The sequence below is a fragment of the Tachypleus tridentatus genome, chromosome 7 (genome assembly GCF_004210375.1).
Source record: "Tachypleus tridentatus isolate NWPU-2018 chromosome 7, ASM421037v1, whole genome shotgun sequence".
NCBI classification, from domain to species: domain Eukaryota; kingdom Metazoa; phylum Arthropoda; class Merostomata; order Xiphosura; family Limulidae; genus Tachypleus; species Tachypleus tridentatus.
The window spans coordinates 182,344,493-182,366,230 of record NC_134831.1 but is presented as its reverse complement, the minus strand read 5'-3'; the positions used below and the strand labels follow the sequence as shown (position 1 = coordinate 182,366,230).

At 33.1% G+C, this 21,738-nt stretch overlaps 1 protein-coding gene across 13 annotated transcripts in view; it reads left to right on the top strand.

Moving 5' to 3' along the window:
• LOC143257407 (uncharacterized) overlaps positions 1-13,860 on the top strand; it is a 32,822-nt gene extending 18,962 nt beyond the window's left edge. Inside the window, exons 8-19 of one of the 13 annotated variants that reach the window (XM_076516030.1) lie at positions 977-1,071; positions 1,735-1,881; positions 3,973-4,126; positions 5,007-5,109; positions 6,142-6,209; positions 6,867-6,949; positions 7,995-8,045; positions 8,618-8,834; positions 10,644-11,156; positions 11,214-11,321; positions 11,428-11,469; positions 11,506-13,860. In XM_076516030.1, coding sequence (XP_076372145.1) covers positions 977-1,071; positions 1,735-1,881; positions 3,973-4,126; positions 5,007-5,109; positions 6,142-6,209; positions 6,867-6,949; positions 7,995-8,045; positions 8,618-8,834; positions 10,644-11,156; positions 11,214-11,321; positions 11,428-11,469; positions 11,506-12,266 — 2,342 coding nt within the window. In that variant the 3' untranslated portion in view covers positions 12,267-13,860. Of the gene's footprint in view, positions 1-976; positions 1,072-1,734; positions 1,882-3,972; positions 4,127-5,006; positions 5,110-6,141; positions 6,210-6,866; positions 6,950-7,994; positions 8,046-8,617; positions 8,835-10,643; positions 11,157-11,213; positions 11,400-11,427 lie in introns of all 13 variants that reach the window. The other 12 variants (XM_076516028.1, XM_076516025.1, XM_076516034.1 and 9 more) reach the window with 12 other exon arrangements.
• The last annotated feature ends 7,878 nt before the right edge of the window (positions 13,861-21,738 follow it).

Genomic DNA, 21,738 nt, shown 5'->3' with positions numbered 1-21,738 from the left:
TTGCACTATTAATATAAAAAGTAGGGGTAAGTCTCATTGACAGTCTACAGAAAAAACAAACAAAAACTTGTTTTTCACATGTGTTCTTTATTTATTATTATAAAAATAACAAAAATGTGATAATAAGAAACTTTTAAGATTAGATTAGATAATAATGACAGAATAGTCTGTGTTATATAATTTGATAGAGTAATGTGAACTACACATTCACAAAGTGATTTACGACTTATGTCACAAGAATATAAGTTAAACACTCTTCAAATAGCAGTAAAACAATAAAATGTAAGTATAAATAGCTGTAAACTGTTCTGAATATAAAGCTATTTAAAATAAACAAATGTAGTTTCATGTTACAACTTGAAGTCATTCCAGGAAGATTTTTGAATTGTTTTAGTGGTTATGTGGTTGGTCATTTTGATCAATCTCTTGTGGTCAGAGAAGAGAAAGTAACAGATAAATATAAAGTTTTGCTGAAAAAAACATTTGAAATTTATTTAGGAAATTTTGGTGATTGCACAAATGAAATTTGAGATTTTTCAGGTGAATAAGAAATAATTCTAACCATAACATGAAAGTTATTTTTCACTCGGAGCAGTGAATACTTGGACTTCGTGTATTCATGGAGAAATTTTTGGGGAAAATTTTTCCTAAACCATATTTTTGGGCTACAAATGACTTCGAAATTACTAAAGGCTTGTTTGTAAAACTTTGTGAGGATATGCAAAACATTGGTGGTTATACTGTGGAAACTATAAAGGTCAGTTTGGAGTCATGAACTGTAGTTAGATAGATAACAGGCACTGTATCATCAAATTGATATAAGATTATACATTAAAGAGTTTTTTAAACTAACTTTTCTATAATAAAAGTTCTACAGATTTGGAATGGTGTTAGACCTTTCGCAACAAGCTAGATATGAGTCGGTGTAATTGGAAAGAAACTGTTTGAAAGTATGTTTTTTATTTTCTTCTAACAGTGTCTGTTCTAGCTGTAGAGGAGTTTGAATCAATGAAACAATGCTATCAACAGGAATCTGAGAAAGCTAGAATTGCTGACAGTCTGGCTAAAAAAGTAATATATCAGACAACATTAATTTTATTACTGTTATTCTGTCATGAAGGATAACTTGTAATTAACAGTTGAACTATTTGTAAGAAGTTTTGCTAAACTTTCAATGTAAAATGTGGATTATTCCAAAGAGAAAGAGATTCACTACAGTAGTGACCAGTGGGCAGTATACTATGAAAGTTGTTTCTAATTGTACATATAATGTCTAATGTGTATTCTTGGTGTATGTGTTACAAAGGAAATTTGCTGAAACTCTCATTTCAGATTATAATTTGTTCTTAACAGCACACTGTTTAATGATGCTAAAACATGCTGTGTTTTTGTGTAGCAGTGTTGAGAAAAGACACAGTTTAAAATATTTGTACATTTATTTTTATATATAGTCATATATTAGTGATTTTAAAAGTTTGGATATGTGATAATGTATTAGTCCTACTGTTGACAATGTATATTTTTAACACTAGACTACTTTTAATATGCTCAACATTATTTGAAGATTTAGCTTGGTAGAAAACAAAAACTATTTATGAACTTCATTATATTATTTTGAATATAAAATGAAAATAATCAGGATTTTAGTTTTTCTGAACTGTTGTTGTTTTTTTCAGAGTATTTTTTTTTGTTTGGTGATACCTCTTACGTATATTTACATACTTGCATGTTTAGACCCAACGAGAACGGAATGCTCTGGCGAGACAGAGTGCAGTGTTGTTGAATGAGAATTTAGATAACAAAAAATTGATGAAAGCAATGGATGAGATAGTGAAACTTAACCAAGAACTTGAAAAAGAAAGACAAAACAATGAAGACATGGTGAGTAGTGTGAACACATTTTGTGACTTGGAAATGAGAAATGTTCTTTCGAGAGAAGTGGTGGTAATTCTGTACATGTTACACTGACAGAATGGGAACTAGTTGTGCAGGGATATTCACTTAAGTTATTTTGAAATTTTTATGTAAAGTAACGTGTATTCCAGTGGTTGTATTGTAATAAAGTTATACACAAAAATGTAATGTTTAATTTTTTATCCCAATATTTATTGTTTATTAAAGAAACTGACATTAGCTACATGAAGTAAGGGAGGTTTTCAGGGGCTGAAACTACCTCCAAAAGTGTGCCTTATCCTTCTCTGTAGCCCTAGCATGTAACAAAAAGAGCTTAAGAGCTTATTGTCAGATTTGATTCACTTTCTAAATTTTACAATATATGTGTTTATAAGATGTAGAGTACATCACAATCAGTTTTGTGTTTGTCCATCTCATACCCATCACTGCTATTCAGTGCCATACCAGTGTTTGATGGTGACTTGTGGAACATGTAAATTTGGGAAACCCAACCACCCAACCAATTAATATACTTAGTTTGTCAAGTTGGAAGTCAGCACCCACCCCCTTCTGCTTGGTGTTGTCTGCAAATGTACCACCTGCACTACTTGTAGTATGGTCCTGCTACTATTATTATCTTTATCTACTTTAAATTTATATTGGAAGTAATTAGATGAATTTATGACTGAAAACACCATCCCATCCATTGTAAAGAAGCAGAAAACTGTGTACCATGATACACATAAACTGTACAAAACGTGAATTGTTACATGAAATGGTAAAAAAAAATCACTGAGTAAGGGGAAAAATGGTATTACTGATATTTAAAATTGATTCCAAATTTAAAAATAGCACAGTTTTTATAAAAATAATGTACATTTTGTTCAAAACAATTTTACGAAGTGTAGAAACAGAAGTATAGGGGACTGTTTTAAAAGTTTTCTTCCTGAAGTTTGAAGGTGTATGACTTTAAGAAGGTCATCCATTGAACTTAGTTTCATCAGAATGAGTTCTCATCTAAGTAGTTAGCCATAATTTAATGTGCACACTAAATCTGAAGATCCTTACCTAATGTCACAAAAGAATATTCCTTGAACTGCACAAAAGATTTACAGAAACAATAAATAGATTATTAAAATATCCCAAGTTTCCAAGTGATTGGAAAATATTTTAAAATTTTTGTTTTGAGATTGTTTTGTTAACCATGATTTTATCCAACTCACTGTTCAGAAATGTGTAACTAACTTTCACATAAACCTATTGGACAAACAGAAAGTATAGGAATGAGAAGTAAAAATCAAACTGACCAAAAATACTCAACTCTGAACAGGAGGAATAAATGTTTTCTTTAAGGTTACAAAAAATTTATAAATGTGAATTGTATGGCTTGTTCACATGGAAGTAACAGAAAAGGTTTGTATAGTTTTTAATTTATTATTTATGAAATATACCAAATAAATATCCATTCTGAAAATGTTTGAAGGAAACATTCTTGAAATAGAAGTATAATTTTATTTTCAATTAATTTTTGAATCTTGGTTTGCGAGCATTTGCTCAGAGTGACCTGAACGTGTGTTTGGTCAGGGGAGAAAGTAATACATCTCTAAGAATAACTTTTATATGCTAACACATAAGCTTTAGTGTCATAGACAACTTTTCTGAATCTCTCTCACAGTTGCACCAATCTAATAGGTGCTTGGAGTACTCATCTGTTGGAAGGGTGAAATAAAATCTTGTTTCTAACAAAGGCTGTGAAATTGTGCTTCTGTTTTTTTTATTAACATAATAAATATTGAAAGTATAATAAAAATAATTAAAAAATACCAATAGTGAAAAGGGAGGCATACAGTTTGCAAGACATATCAGTACAAAATTACATGGAGGTCTACCTCATGATCATCCTCGTGTCATTCTCAAGTTTGGTGCTGAATGATCAAAAAATGTGGATACGTATAAGGAACAAATGCTTCTTGATGTTCATTACCATACGTTAGTACACATGAAGCACTCTGCAGTCTGTTCTGTTCCTGCTTTTAAGCTACTACTTAATGACAGCTATGTTGTTACACTTTTTCTTAGCATAACAATTTGAGAAAGGAAATCAGAGAAGAAGTTGAAGGTGAACTGACTAGCCCTTGGAAAGAGAGACTGAAAATCCTACAACACTGTGTGGAAAAAGCAGAACAGAGAACTTATACTGCTGAGCGAGAAATAGAGATTCTTCAGCACAGAGGTGAAAACAATCTTTGTTTACTTTTCTGATAATATTTTAAAAACTTTAATGAAGAAGTCACAGGCTTCAGTTTTTGTAAACTACTCAGATTTTGCTCTGTTGTTAGCAATACTGATGCATGTTACATTCAAACAGAGGATGGTTGATTAACTGAAATAGTCTGTATGTGAAAGCATTGTGAATAGTTCGTGTATGAAAGTGAGTTTTGAAAACTAATTTTCAGTGGTGTCTTCTGAGGACCATATGTTTATTTTTATACAAAAAAGTGAATGTTTCATTGGTTAATCTTTGTAGTCACATAGTAGCATTTGAAAGTAGTCTTATAGTTGCAAAAACTTAACCCTTAATATCTATATGGTAATGCCTGAAAGTCACTTGTTCTTATTAACAAAGTAAAACTGTCACTACCATGTTGTGAAAATAATATTCTTCATTAGAAACCACTAGTGCTATCTAACATTTTTCATTTGTGCTAAAATAAATTTTCTGACTGATAAAAAAATAATTATTTTTGATTAAATTTAGTCATATTTGGATGTTATAAATTCAAATATGCTTACAATATTTTTGCTTAAAACATAGTTTTAAAGCTGTTTTTTTCCTTTTCAAAGTAGAGTGTAATAAGTTGTTTTTGTTTATCTTGCTTCAGTTTTGTTTTGATGCATGTTAAGAATTAATGACATTGCTTCTCTTTTCATTGTAACTTCTGTAAACATATTTCTTGTAACCTGTCATGTGGTGAGCAGGAAGGTATGGGAAATTAGGTGTCACATTATTTTAAAAAATGTATAAACATTATGGTGGTTGCATGTGGCATGGCTTGCATGATTATCTGGTTTTCAACTAACTCTGCTACTTTCCTTGGTAAAACTGTCTACAGTGCAGGAATTAGAATGTCAGTTGCAGCGTAGAGAAGCGGGAATCCCACCTCCACTCCCGCCTCCACCTCCTCCTCCACCCCCTCAAGGGTTCAGTCCACTAAAGTAAGTCTTCCATTAGAGCTGGTTTAATTGTTTCATGTGTACTTTATATACATGCGTACCTACAAAAGAGTGATGTAATTTGAAAATTATTTTTGTTAATAACTCTGTGTTGGGAATGCAACTTTTTTGTTTTAATTTTAAGGAACTGACAACTCTATTTTGAACAAATCTTTTAGGTTTTCTTAATATGGCAGTTGGAGAACTATGAAGCCATCAACATATTCTTATTATCTCAACTTTGAAGTTGGTCATCACTCTTGTTTTAATGCATGCATTAATATTCAAAGATTTACATACAAGTGATATTTTAGAAGAAAGGTTACAGGTTGTGTGTTTGTTGGGTTATTTATTTTTTGTCAAAGATGGCTTACTAAAGTGTATTAGGTTATATTTAGTTGTAAGGTTTACTAAGCTGTACGTTATTAGGTTATATTTAGTTGTAAGGTTTACTAAGCTGAACGTTATTAGGTTATATTTATTGTAAGGTTTACTGAAGTGTATAGTATTAGGTTATGTTTAGTTATTGTACGGAGAAGTTTACCAAATGATGTCTGTATAGGTAAATAGGTTTTAACATGAAGCAAGATGTAAAGAAAGTGAGACTTTTTCTAAGTGTTCATGATGTGATATTTTATAATTTGAATAATTTCTAATTTTTCACAACACTACTTTCTAGTCATTTTAGGTGGTAGTTTTTAAAGCCACTGATGAAAATAAGAGGTTCATTTTGGTTTGTTTCATTATATGACAGGTTAATTTAGTTATGCCATTGAAATACGAATATTTATTTTGATAATGTGGATATATATATTAAGCATACATAAATCAAGATGATAATTTAATTTGTTAATGAGTTGTTAGGTGTGTTAAACCTTCCTTATGTAAAATCCATTTAATTCACAGAAATGTATATTATCGATAGTTTCAGGCACTAGATATTTCTGAATCATTTAAAGCTGATAGTTGGTCTTATTTTAAGGTTATTGTGACTAATTTAGATATATTCTAAACTTTTATTTTACCATTTTGTAGGTCCTTGATGTCATTGATTGGTTCTGGTAAAAAGTCGACCCCCAAACTTCCTGTTCCCAAAAAAGAGAGTATGTGGTTTGTGTAAATTTTCTGTGAAAAGGTTCACACTTGTTAGTTGTTAACACTGTTCACGTGAAATATTCACACTTGTAAGTTGTTAACGCTGTTCACGTGAAAAAGTTTACACTTGTAAATTGTTAACACTTTTCGTGTGAAAAGGTTCACATGTAAATTAACACTTCTTGTGTGAAAAGGTTCACACTCGTAAATTGTTAACACTTTTCGTGTGAATAAGTTCACACTTATGAGTTGTTGACACTTCTCGTGTGAAAAGGTTTATACTCATAAGTTAACACAGATGTGATTTTAAGGAATAACTAAAACATTACTCAATAGTTTTTAGTCATTGTATTAAAAATCAACGAATTTTAGAAGAATGATGTTATTTTGTGTGACATACTTGCTTGAGTCTACTCCTGTAAAGAGCTTACTTTTTAAACTGCAAATGGGGAATTACTTCTACAGTGTGCTCTCAGAATAGACTATTTTTCGGTAAGTCATAGGTTATAAGTTTCTTATCTGTTGCAATTCATTTTGTGCCATGATTTAGAAATAGTTTTATCAAAGTTTGCTTCCATGATAGGTGTGGTAAAGGAAAGTTTTAGGATGCATGTGAAACTGTAAAGAATATGGTGACATAAGAACATCTACATGTTATTTTTCAGAAATGAACCCTCAACAGAATGCTATGTTGGAGATGATTGAATGCATCAAGAAAGGGAATATACAGTTAAAACCAACACAAAAGGTACTTGTTTATTTTATATTTTGGCTGAATTTGAACTAGTGATTAGCATGGCAGGGTGTGGCTAGTGATCTTGAAGGTTTCAACTCCAAATTGCTGCTGCACATGGTGTACACTTTATTTTGTACAATCAATACCACTGTTCAGTTGAGAGCAACTCCACAAGTGGTGGGTTTAACTAATTGGTGCCCTTTCTCTGATTAGCAACTGTAAATTATGTAAAAGATGACTGTGTCTAAACTTTAAGGAATCAAGACTGTTCATTTTGTGCACCATAACCTCCCTTTAACTCATCACGGGCTTGGTCCCTGGGACCAACCTTATAACCATTTTGTACTTGTTATAGTCTTAATGCATTAACTTTTAAATTAGTAAGTATATATTTATGTTTACAGTTCTTTCATATACAAAACATCAAGATTTTTCATTAAGTCTTAAGGTTTGTTAAGCAATGTTTTTCTCTTGCCTTTTTTCCATTTTACAAGTTGTATCGGCAACATGCAAAGTAATTTTCTTTTTAAGATTAAAAATATTTTTATACATCATAAAATTTTTGAAGTTTCACGTGCAAAATCCTTATGTACAATTAACAAACATTCCTTAAGATAAAAACATCTGTTATGTTCACTAAAGAATCTCTGTACAGGTTCAGTCTATTTGACCAATGTCGTAACCATCATAAACAATTGGGAAATTAAGTTTTTTCTTTCTAAAATCACTACAGATTATAATAAGAAAACATTCTTGTTTAGACAAAATAACTTAAATGTCATAACATTATACAATTCTCTATGTTTATTTTTATTATATTGACCTTTCAGTCATGCCTGTCTAACAATACAGAAATTACAATGATGTACAGTACATCATTACTGAGTACATCATGAGTACAGTAGTAAAATATGCAAAAGTTCTGTCACTGAAAATGTGTGTATGTATATATAGTCTTAGCATAATGTGTTTATTGTTAAAGTATATTGAGTTCTTAGGTTTGAAACACTGGAATATTTCTATTTTACTTAGCAGTTTTTCACTAATCATTTTTTAGCTCCGTAATGACTCCAAATCATCAGCTATGGATGAAATGTTCTCTCTGGTGGTGAGTGTTATTAAACACATTCATATAATATTTCATGGCAGTTCAGTTCCCTCTTTTTTATTATTATTCAGCATTTTTTATGTTTAAAACTGTATTTACATTTTAAAAGTTTTTGTTTTTGTACTGTTTTCTAATGTACAAAACTAATTTTGCACAGTCTTTCAGAATGGGCAGATGAATTATGAATAACTTGGTTTTTCATTTCAAGTGTGAAACTACTTTTCAAGGTTGATAAAAATAAATATTTATTGAGATTCTGAGAATGAAAGAGGAAAACATTGAAATAGAAATAAACAGTCCAATTGAAACTTTTACAGAGATTATAAAGCCAGTCAAGTCTTAAAGTATAAAACCTTACATCTTAGATTTTATTTACAGTTGAATAAAATCTTCTGAAGTACATGAAATATGTTTTAAGCTATATTAAATTAAATTTTTCATAAACTGTATTTATTAAGTGAAATTCAGTATTAGTTCTGTGTACACTCTTAATTATTAAGTATTTACTGATTCCTGGTGAACTGTGTTCATCACAGCTTTATGTTGATTCCGTGTAAACTGTATTTATTCAGGGTAAGCTCAAGAAAAATCCTACTCCAGAAAACTCAAGGTCTCAATCTCCTGATAGTGTTGATGGGGAATTATTCCGAGCTTTTGAACAAAGACGTCACAAGTCACCATCCCCAGAGAAGATAATGTCTACTATGGGTAAAACATTGAACATGGTGGAGGGTGAACTTGACTCTGTCTTTAAAAAGAAGGGATTAAACACTGATGATAATGAAACTGGTACGTATGTTTATAGATATGTTTTATCTTTAATAATGGATAATGTCTACAATATTATTTTATACATTTATTTATGATGGTCAGTTTTTAAGTTAAACAAAATGCTACTGCATTTGTTATGGAAAACCTTTTTACAAATCATTGGAGTAAACACTTGTCTGAAAGTCTGCTTGACTGTAAAAAAAAAAGTTCTTAAATCACCGTCATATTAGCTCATGCATATGTGTAATTATTGTGTTCATTTTGTTGATTAAAAGTTACAGAAGGTGAGATAGAGTTTTGAAATAGTTGCTGAAAGTCAGGGTTTAAAATTCATTCAGAGATGTAAATTTTGCCCAGTATGGCCAGATGGCTAGAGCACTCAACTCACAGTCTTGAGGGTCTCTTGTTTAAATCCCCACTACATTAGAAGTGCTCACTCTTTTAGCACTGGAGGTATTATACCATGATGGTCAGTTCCACTATTCCTTGATAGAAGAGTTGGTAGTTTGAACCACTACTGATCTAACATCTGTATATCTTTGTTTTTAGTTTGGGCCATTACAGATCTGACATCTGTATATCTTTGTTTTTAGTTTGGGCCATTACAGATCTGACATCTGTATATCTTTGTTTTTAGTTTGGGCCATTACAGATCTGACATCTGTATATCTTTGTTTTTAGTTTGGGCCATTACAGATCTGACATCTGTATATCTTTATTTTTAGTTTGGGCCATTACAGATTTAACATTTATCTATCTTTGTTTTTAGTTTGGGCTGTTACAGACTTAACATCTGTATATAACTTAGATTTTAGTTTGGGTAATTACAGATCTAACATCTATATATATCTTTTAGTTTGGGCCATTACAAATCTGGCATCTGTATATCTTTGTTTTTAGTTTGGGCCATTACAGATCTGACATCTGTGTATCTTTGTTTTTAGTTTGGGCTGTTACAGATTTAACATTTATCTGTCTTTGTTTTTAGTTTGGGATGTTACAGATTTAACATTTATCTGTCTTTGTTTTTAATTTGGGCTGTTACAGATTTAACATTTATCTGTCTTTGTTTTTAGTTTGGGCTGTTACAGATTTAACATCTGTATATACCTTAGATTTTAGTTTGGGTAATTACAGATCTAACATCTATATATATCTTTTAGTTTGGGCCATTACAAATCTGGCATCTGTGTATCTTTGTTTTTAGTTTGGGCCATTACAAATCTGGCATCTGTGTATCTTTGTTTTTAGTTTGGGCCATTACAGATCTAACATCTATGTATCTTTGTTTTTTAACATTTAGTTTGGGGCTGTTACAGATTTAACATTTATCTGTCTTTGTTTTTAGTTTGGGCTGTTACAGATTTAACATTTATCTGTCATTGTTTTTAGTTTGGGCTGTTACAGATTTAACATTTATCTGTCTTTGATTTTAGTTTGGGTCATTACAGATTTGACATTTATCTATCTTTGTTTTTAATTTGAAACATTCTTTACTTAATATCTCTCTCTCTGAATTTTTTTTTTATTTAGGTTAAAGGCTTTAAACTTTGATGGATATAGTCACAGTTAAAATGCTTATATAAAACTTACAACCCTTTTTCTGTCTAATATTGAAGGTTATTAGTAAAGAAATAGATAATGTTATGAATATTTCACTAGATATGGAGGACAGGTAGTTGAAATTAGAATGGGCACTTACAAACAATGAAGGAAATAATTAAAGGTACATTGTTTCACTTGCATAATCTTTAAATTTTTAAGTAAATGATGTGTGTGTTAAATATTTCTGGTCTGAGTAAATTAAAATTCAGTCTTCTTTATTAGATCAGACCCAGTCAGAAAAGGATGCTAAGTGTAGAATGGTTGAGAAGCCAATATCTGATGGCACTTCAGTCGTTTCACATTCTTTGTCAGCTGTAGATGACAGTATTGTTGGCAGGAACAGCTCGGGAGGTTTGAAACAGGATGCTGAAGTTTCAGGAAGAGACTTAGTTAGTCAGCATCAAGTTACTATTGTCTCTAGTGATAATATGAAATCTCAAGAAGAGGGTAATGTTGTGTCTAATGGTGATTCAGAAAGTCGAGAACAGAAAGTCAGCATGTGTAGTGATAATTCAGGCAGTGAGGATATCAGAGTTTGTGATAATGATTCAGGAAATAGGGGTACTGCAGTTTGTGGCGAAGATTCAGGAGGTAAAGTTGCCACAGTCTGTGGCAAAGATTCGGGAGGTAAAGGTGCAGCAGTCTGTGGCGAAGATTCGGGAGGTAAAGGTGCCGCAGTCTGTGGCGAAGATTCGGGAGGTGAAGGTGCCGCAGTCTGTGGCGATGATTCGGGAGGTGACTGTGCCGCAGTCTGTGCGATGATCGCCGCAGTCTGTGGCGATGATTCGGGAGGTGACTGTGCTGCAGTCTGTGACGAAGATTCGGGAGGTGACGGTGCCGCAGTCTGTGGCGATCATTCGGGAGGTGAAGGTGCCGCAGTCTGTGGCGATGATTCGGGAGGTGATGGTGCCGCAGTCTGTGGCGATGATTCGGGAGGTGAGGGTGCCGCAATCTGTGGCGATGATTCGGGAGGTGAGGGTGCCGCAGTCTGTGGCGATGATTCGAGGTGAAGGTGCCACAGTTTGTGGCGATGATTCGGGAGGTGAAGGTGCCGCAGTCTGTGGCGATGATTCGGGAGGTGAAGGTGCTGCAGTTTGTGGCAAAGATTTAAAAAGTCAGAAAATCATAACATCTGAGGATGGTTCAGGTTACCAAAGCAATGTAGGTTCTGATGATGGCCAAGTAGGCCAGAACACCATGTTATCTGAAGGTCATTCAGATGAACAGAAGACTATTGGTTCTGATGATTATCCATTAGTCCAGAGCACCACAGCATATAAGAATGGTTCAGGTTACCAAAGCAATGTAGGTTCTGATGATGGCCAAGTAGGCCAGAACACCATGTTATCTGAAGGTCATTCAGATGAACAGAAGGCTATTGGTTCTGATGATTATCCATTAGTCCAGAGCACCACAGCATATAAGAATGGTTCAGGAAGTCAGAGTACCATAGGCTCTAATGATGGCCTAGGAGACCAGAACACCATGTTCTCTGAAGATCATTCAGGTCACCAGAGCACTATATGCTTTGATAAAGGTCCAGAATGCCAGAGTGCCATGGTCTCTGGTGATGATCCAGGAGACCACAATGTCATGGCATCTGAGAATATTTCAGGAGATCAGAAAACCATAGATGTTGAGAATGGTTCAGAAGAAGATAGAAAAAATATTACTACAGAGGATAGACAGGAGCAAGAGTCTGGAGGAACAGTTAGAAAAGATAATAAAGATGCTGTTTTATCAGGAAATACACAGGATACAGTTGGTTCACTGGATATTGATGACACAGCTGTAAGTGGGGCACCAGAGGAAGTGAAAGATGTTAATATTCCAGAGAGTAGATAATTGTGAAGATAAAATATACAGCATTATTTACTAGGTGATGAAAAAATGAAGTTAATGGAAGCAGGGATGTATGATAATTGAAATGTGACAAAGGACTTTTATGTCACTAGTTCAAAAGAAATTTAAATCAGGATAAGTAGCCAATCTGAAACAGTTTTAAACAGTATTTGGATGATTACATGTGATATCAACACCACAAAGTGACCAAAGAAACACATCTTAACACGTGAACTAATGGATCAAGGACAAGAAAAAGAGAGTTCTATTGATTTGATGTCAAAGTATATTTTTATAAGCTATTTTTATGCATAAATTTAGTGCTATCTACATTTATGAGTAAAACAAACTTCAAAACTATTTAGTTGTGGAAAGAAAAAAAAAGTAGAATTTGTTTGATTTTGCAAAACCTGTTTTGGTACATGGCATTTTTTTTATCAGCACTGATAAAGTAAACCCACATATTGATTATTATATCTATGAAGCAAAATGTGTTAGGTACAATTTAAAACCTTAACAAGAAGGTGATAAAATATAAAACTGATATGTTGATGGAGCTTGGTAAAATCTTACATAAAGCTAAAATAGAATATGAAGTAAACAGTTTTATTTGCAGATCCTGCATGTGAGATGTTTATATATTCTTTAACTGCAAGCGAAGTGCCTGAAGTACATGGATGTTAAATCTGTCTTTGGTTTCTCCTTGCTTGAAAGTTGAAAATATATTACTGTGCCAATATCATCAATGTATAAATGTACATGGATAGTACATGTGTAGATATTATACAGAGATTTATCTATTTTTGAAAATGACTTAGATTTACAGAGTGAATAATATATACTGGTCAAAACTAGAGGTATAATCTCAAATATTCCAGGTTAGTTTAAGTTGGGTGACAATCAGCTCACTGGTTTGCCAGTTTTGTGTGAATACACAGATTTCTGTCAAATAATGTTTGAGGTGTGTTTTCTTATAGACGCAGTATAGTATGTAAAAAGTACCAGTAGGTTAGGGCTTATTGTCAAGTGTTCATCTGTTTCTTAATAGGTTTTAATATTCATTATTTTATAAGTGATTTTTTTAACTGAATATCATTTTCTTCTATATTGATATTCATTATTATACTAAATGCGTCTTCAATTAACTATAGAAATATTGATGGTTAGAAAGCATTTATTTCTTGTTGCTCGTTAAGGATATAATTGTTGAAACCATTTGCTTGTGGTAAAATATCTTATTAGAATATTAATCTTTTTAAGGAACTGCTTATATATTGTGCATTTAATAATGAAATTTGTATAAAGCACATGGTTCCTGTAGTGTCACAACATAGAATTACTAATATCAGATACTAGTTAGACTTTGGTATTTAATGTCAATTCCTTCTACACAGAAAACTGAATTTTTAGAGCTAGTTTAAATGAGACATTTGTGAATGTTAAACAGTCATGTTACTATTTACCAGATTGAATTTCTAAGATAAGATATTTGTTAAAATAAATTACACCAAAGATATTATAAGATGGAGTTTCTAAAAGAACATGTATCATTTTGAAGAATAATAAATGAAACACCTTCAAGTTTCAATTCTTCTAATGATTTGTAATATGAATTTTATTAAATTTTTTGGACATTTTGCCTGTTTCACCGAGGGCAAAGTAAAGTTCTATAATTCACATCTCTCTTCATCACCAACAAAAACATATTGGGCTCTAAGTCTCTGGATAAATTAGAAAGGTGATGGTAAAATCCCACTGTTTGATTAGAATGTTTTAAGAGTTGGTGGTTGGTATTTTCTGGTCTTTCTGGTGTGTAACTTCAAAATTAGGGGTAGGGTTATGCAGATGACTTTGTGCAAAATTAAACAATGCCAATGAACTGTAAAACACAGTCACATAAAAGATTGAGATATTAACTGTAGAATTACTGATACTCTGTATCTTTGAGTTCTTTTAACATGTTCTTTATAACTGTTTTTGCACCAAATTGCTTATGGGACATGCCTGTTGGTTCATGGCTGTTTATCTCATGTAGTCTTCCTTCTGTCCTGAAAGCTGCATAAACAAAGATACTTACCATCAGTATAACTGAGTTTAGGTGTTCCTCTTCCTTTCCTATTTTCTAATTTACCTGTCTCAGTCTCATGATCTAGGGTGTACTTGACAGTTCTAGGAGAACATTTGAATTCTGAAGCAATTTGCTGGAGAGTCTAATCAGCACCAAGTAAAGTTTTTGTATGAACTCTCTGCTCTACTGACAATTCTCTAAGCTTTTCGGGCCATGAAAATAAAACTTAATATAATGTGTTAAACACTCTCTGTATGAAGGTTTATTTGTGGAGTGTATGAAATTGATTTCTAACATACACCGGTACCATATGTTAGTTCTTTACTAGCTTCTTTCTATACAGTTAACACACTTTATTGGGCACCATGACAGTTATTTCAGACCTTAAATTTAATCAGTATGTTCATTCAAGCAAAACCCTTATGGTATGTCCTTGGTACAAGTTTACGGAAATTCTAAAGAACGACAAGTATTCTCATACTGGTTCATCGGTTGTCAACAGTAAAGTATTACCATGTTGTTTTAGGTATAAAATATTTGAGTTTTCTTACGTGGTGACATGGAAGAATTAGCCCCACAAAATGGACAGAATGACAAAATATTTTCTTGTCCTAACACTTTTGTGTTTGTGTTTTCTTATAGCAAAGTCACATCGTACTATCTGTTGAGTCCATCAAGGGGAATCGAACCCCTGATTTTAGCATTGTAAATCCGTAGACGTACCACTGTAACAGCGGAGGACAACACTTTTGTTCAGTACTGTAATTGAATACTTGTTAGATATGATTTTGGTTTGGTTTGTTGTAAATTTCGCGCAAAGCTACTCGAGGGTTATCTGCGCTAGCCATCCTTAATTTAGCAGTGCAAAAATAGAGGGAAGGCAGCTAGTTATCACCGCCCAACGCCAACTCTTGGGTTACTCTTTTATCAACGAATAGTGTGATTGACCGTCACATTATAACGCTTCCACGGCTGAAACGGCGAGCATGTTTGGTGTGACGGGAATTCGAACCCGCGACCCTCAGATTACGAATCGAGTGTCTCACCAACCTTGTCATGGCGGGCCTGTTAGATACATATACACTAATTAAAAATGAGTGACATTGAGAAAAAAAGAAGACATAATGCGACTATTTTCACAAATGTATATTGAATTCTGTATTTGTTTTATATAAAAATATTTGAAGTCCTGCGTATTTTACAAATAGAATATTTGAGTTCGCTATGTGCTTTATATATAAAACCAGTAATTTTATCCTGTTATAAAGTTCTTTATACTAAATGTTGTAATAATAATATAGATGTAGCAATATGATGTAATGTGTAGAACCTACCTGTATGGAGACACATAAACAGTCTGTAATGTTAATATTAACTTAACACTGTTTCAAAACTGACTTTTAAATGATATTTTTTATAATGGAATTGTGAGAAGGCTTAAGGACTGTTTGATAATTTTGACTGATGGTAAAGATAGTTTGTACTGTTTATTATTTTATATCATATTAAACAACATGGTTGGTAATATTGCAACTTCCTAGGTGGGAAATACAAACAGGTCATTTACAAAACTGTCACAGTTTCAAACAGTTGTCCATAATTTTTTTTAGACTTTCTCACGGAATCATTTTCATGTGATACTTAGCTACAGATAAGCCTTAAAATAGTGCATACAGAACTATCTAAGTGAAGAATAAATCGAGCACGGATGGTAGGGTAAAGCAAGTAAACCAAAGTTTAATTTAAAACAATAAAATTGTTTATTCAACACTAACACAGTATTCTGTTACCTAGGGGCACCTGGCGTTCGACTCACGAACTACTACTGATTGTGGGTTTGAATCCCACCATCAAACATGCTCGATCTTTTAGCCGTGGAAGCGTTTTAATGTTTTTACTTTTCTTGTTAGCGGTGGGTAATGTTAACTAAATTATTTCCTATGCATTTATCAGAAGCTTATGTATTTCTTGTTTGAATAGGCTGTATTCTAAGAAATTACAGTGGAAGGATTAACTCACGTTTACGGACCACGAAAAATTTCGTTAACTGCAAGGACAATTAGAGTAAAAATTTATGGATATACCTGAATACATTCATGATGTTAAGAAAACATAGATAAATAAAATACAAAATAAAAAATTTGAAGCCCTGTAGCCAAAATGATTTCAAAAGGTGGAATTTTGTTCATTAGGGATCTTTGAATAAAGATATATTCGAATAAACTGGAAACAGTTTGATTTACTAACGAATAAAATTTTATTATAAATGCACACCGTTTCGACCTGATTATTTCATTATCAGGTACAAGTAGTTTACAGTTACACAGTAATACACACACTAAAGAATAAAGAGGTCACATGACTGGAGATTGCTTCACGACATGGTATAGGTATCTTAGTACACTGGGTGTTGGTTTTTGGGCGGGGTTGTTTTGTTCAATAAAGATAGCTTCCTTCACTCTTTGTTTATCGTTATTTGGTTCTTTGTTTAAAATTACACTGTTTGTTGTGGATGTACTATGGAATTTTGAGTTACAATGGTGGAAAACATGGGAGAGTTTTTCATTATTATGTTCAGTGAATCTGGTTTATAATTTTCTGTCGATTTATCTGAGGTAAAATTCTGGATATGTTTGGTCTGTTTTGGATTTCGCTCAAAGTTACACGAGCGTTATATGCACTAGCCGTCCCTAATTTTGCAGTGTTTGACTGGAGGGAAGGCAGCTAGTCATCACCAACCACCGCCAACGTTTGGGCTAATATTTTACCAACGAATAGTGGGATTGACCGAAAATTATAATGTCCTCACGGCTGAAAGGGCGAGCATGTTTGGCGTAACGGGGATTCGAAACCGCGACCCTCGGATTACGAATCGAGTGTCTTAACCACTTGGCCATGTCGGGGCGAAAAACATTTGTTCCTTGTCATAAAATTTAAAGATATATTATATATGGAAGGATGCAATTTATTAATATTTCAGTCATAACACCTGCAAACTGTAACCATCCTCCTATTTCTACATTCAGTCAGTTTAATTAAAATTATATAGAGCCAAATAAATTTCATAAAGCTACAGAAGATTAAACGAACGTAGTGACAGTCACAGGGAATTTATTAGTTGTACTTTATTTTTACAGATTACCTAAAGTTTATTCAGACTTGAGAAAATTATTCAATAACTCATATTTTTATATATAACTATACAATCTTCTTAAATTGCCCTCATTTGGATATTTCAAGAGATCTGTCATTGCGTTCTTACCATTCATACTTCTAATAGCACAATGATATTACACTGCAATTTTAATTTTTGCATACGATTTCAAATTATTTTGATTGTTCTTAAGTATAAAGATACACAAAGGGCTATCTATACAATGCCCATCACGGATATCGAAATCCAGCTTTTAGCCAGTAGACTTGCAGACTCACTGCTGTGATCACCGAAGAAGGAGGTTCTATGAAAAGTACCTCAGATACTGCACCTTGCAAAAACTGTGAAAGTTCTTGAAACAGGTTTCAGAGATTTGATGTGGCAATCTTTTTGTTTTTTTATTTGGGAGTAAAGCAGGCCTATTAAGAATGGTTTGTTTTCACATTGTTAATAACAGGAACAGGACACTGTGGAGGAGTACTGCCATCTTTAGACTTCCATCATTTCCAGACAACTCATCTTCATAGTCCTAACATCTGCTTAAGTATTCTCTTCAGTTGAATTTCTACACGTTATTCGTCATTAGAAGAAAACTATACCTCATTTCAAGATTTACTGCATATCAACAATATTTTTATAAAGCCAAACATTGTTGATTATCATTTGCATTGAATACAAATCTTCCCTATATTTGTATCTCTTTGTAGTTCCTGAAGCGATATTCTATTGTCCTGATTCCAAACTTGTACAGTTTTACAATACAACATTTCTTTATCTTGTTACTAAAGATTGGTACTTTCTCTTGACAAAACGGATGGAGAGTCAGTGACATCCTTCAAATCAAAAGTGTATTTTGTAGTTTTAATTAAAAATCCACATTCGTCACAACAAAGCTATAGAAGTTTCAAAAACGTCTCCAGTTGTCGACAATAATAGGAAATATGCTGAAAAAGTGAAAGATGTTGATTCCATGTTTTCTGCTCTTGTGGAATTATTTACTACTAGAATGTCACATATATAAACATTTTTCTAAAGTTACGTTATTCTCATTGAAAATTACGTTTTATGTGTTTCCACGTCCCACACAAAAATCACCAATAAGCTGACTTACCAGTGTTTTTTCCTGTTATTTTAGTGCAGCCTATTTAAATAATCTGCCATATTTATATTATTTTCCATAATGTACCTAGGGCATTAACAATTATGTTTCAGTTGGTACTTCTAAGACTTAAACAAAACTATATTTCAGTTGGTACTCCCAGAACTTTAACAGCTATTTCAGTTAGTTAACCAGCAGAACTCATCCATCACACAATTTGTCGTTCCTTTACAAGGAAAATCGCTGAAAGTTTACAGCAGCAACAGGCCTAAGGAATGTTTCTGTAAGGAGAGACACACAGGATGATTGAAATCAATCGAGGCTTTAGTATCATATAAACTGAAATGGAAACCTCGACTGTTCCACTGTACGAAGGTAGCCATTTTTATTATGTAGAAGAACTGTATGCAGTGTCTTTTAGTTTTTGTTAGTAAAAAGAGGTCTATTAACCCACAGGGACCCTGCTACGAGACAGTGAGGCAGGTCCATGTTGGAGAAATTAGAATTCAATGAGCGAGTGCGTCATTGAAAAACTGGCCTGCACTTTGGGGGGACCGATGGAGAGAGGTCCAAGCTGCAAAAGAGACAGAAGAAGATGTAGATTTATTAATACGTGTATCATTAGAGGGCAGAAGACGCTTCACATGATGAGAGAAAGTCTTTACAAGAGAATCAGACAGATTTGTTTGTACCTCCACTGTACCAGTAGAGTGGAGTACAGCAGCACACATCAGAAGTGGAAGAGGAAACAACAGTTTATGTGTTTCTGGATAAGAAATGTTGTTTATGGTCTTCAAAAAATACACCTCTTTTTCCTTTGGTAATTCAGGGCAAGGACGAAAACATGGAGGGTGGGAACCATTACAGTTAGAGCAATGTGGCTCCGATTGACACTCATAGCTGTTGTGGCCTTAGCCTCCAGAACGAGCACGTGTCAAAGAATTACAACAAGATTTCTTAGAATATCTGAACCTTTAGTATTGGAAACATGTGACAGATAATTTGCTTTGATAGTTAACATCACCCACCGCCAACTCTTGGTCTACTCCTTTACCAATAAATATTGGATTTAAGGCTGAATGGGCAAGCATGTTAGGTGTGACGGGGATTTAAACTCGCGACCCTCTGATGCGAATCAAGCGCCTCAACCACCTGGCCATTTTGGACCCTGACCAGTTGTGAATAGAATTTTAAACACAGTTTTGTATCTCTTGTGTAGTGAAATAGCTATCATGTTAAGTATGTAATTAATTAGCATGTTTTATTCTTAGGAATTGAACGTTTTTAAACGTTCATGTTTAATAATCTATCAATTGTGTAAATCTACAATTGTATTTCTTAATATCGACATAAAAGTGTTATGCAAAAGTTAAATCCTGGTGACCTTTAACCTGCAGTCTACGTGGCGCGATCTTTGTTTGTATATATATTATTTACTGTACATTTATGTTTGAATATTTTTGTAACAGGTTTCGGTAATAGCGAGAGGGCACGCATCTCTGACAGCGGCGAGTTCATTAACGACGTAGTTAAAGTCTTAACCTTCATACGTCCTGTGGTGGTCAGTCCAAGTATGAGTGGAAATTTTGCTCTTCCGTACCTGGTAAAACATTCAATGGACATGGGTGGATATGTTCCAGTTGCACCCGGGGCTACAAGCATTCTTGAAAGACAACCTTGTGGTAATGGTCAGTCAAAAGAAATGTCCCTTGACAGTGTATGTGAAAGCCTAAAGGATTACTGTTCACTTCCCCCTCATGACTTAAGTTGTCTTAAGGTAAGCAACTTAAATGTCAACATCAAACGAAATATATAACTGATAAAGTGTGTTGGGTAGAAACCTTTTCAAACGTAAGATACCTGGTAAGCACATTTCATTTCGTTTAAGAAACATTTTATCAACGTACTTTTGATCTTAAAATTTTCAATAAAATACAGTTACCTAAATTAACCCACAATTACCGAACTTTTACTCGCGATTTAGATATAACTGAATATATTTACTTGTTTATATGCATTTCATCATTTATCGAGTCTTTTGTTTTTGTTTGTTTTGAATTTCGCACAAAGCTACTCGAAGGCTATCTGTTTATATTATTATTTAAAACATATTTGAAAAGGCTGAATATTTCAGTTTTTGTCAATTTTGATAAAGTGAAGCTATTCTCCTATATATTTTAATATTTTTTTATGTTATTGTGTACAAAGCTACACAATGAGCTCTTCATCGCTCGTATCAAAACCCGAATTTTATCTTTTTAAGTTGTGAGACTTCCAGCTAAGCCATGAGAGGAGGGTATCTTATTATTTAATATATTTTATAGCGAGTAATAAATAAAAATAATAAACTTTTAGATCTGTCATCAAAATGTTACTATTTCTTCTTCATGTAAACCATGTCTATCTGAAAGTAGAATGTAGCATCTAATAAATATGTAAAAGAAGATATTGAAATCAAGATTATCTCCCCTCTCTCTACACACACGTCTAGTGTTCATTGTTAGTCTTCTAGAAAATTACCAATAGTTTTTTATCTTATTTTAGACTCCTACGTTGGTGGTGTTTGGAGAGTATGATCGTGAGAAAAATTCCGTTCTGTTATGCTTGTTACCCAGAAGTCAAGGAGTTGAGATCCCCAGAGGAAACCATCCGGCTTATCTAACTAGCCCTGGGCTTTGACATTAACTTCTTTACAATTTCCTTCGTTATGCTAACAAGCTGGCAGCTGAGACTGAATGAAACAAAACCAGCAGAAGCCAAAAAGACATTATACATATTTGAAATATATCTTACGATTTGTCAATTTTTGGCTGTGGATTGTCACAAAGAAAAAAAAAGAGGATATTAAGAAATATATTGCAATTTATGTTTTGAAGTAGTTTTATGTAGTGAGAACGTTTTTTTTCTTTTTTGTACTTGACTTGCAGATTCCATATTAATGATGTTGAGAACAAATGTGCTAAAAACCTATCCATGAAGTTATAATAATAAATTTTATAACTATGTATACTGTTATACTGCTTGTGGGACATACAGCAGTGGAAATAATTTGGAAATGTGCAGGTGATTTACACTGATGAGTAAAAAAGAATAAATAGTTCCATTTAAATGTGCAGCTTGTCACTCTTACAATAAATACAAACAAAAAGTAGAT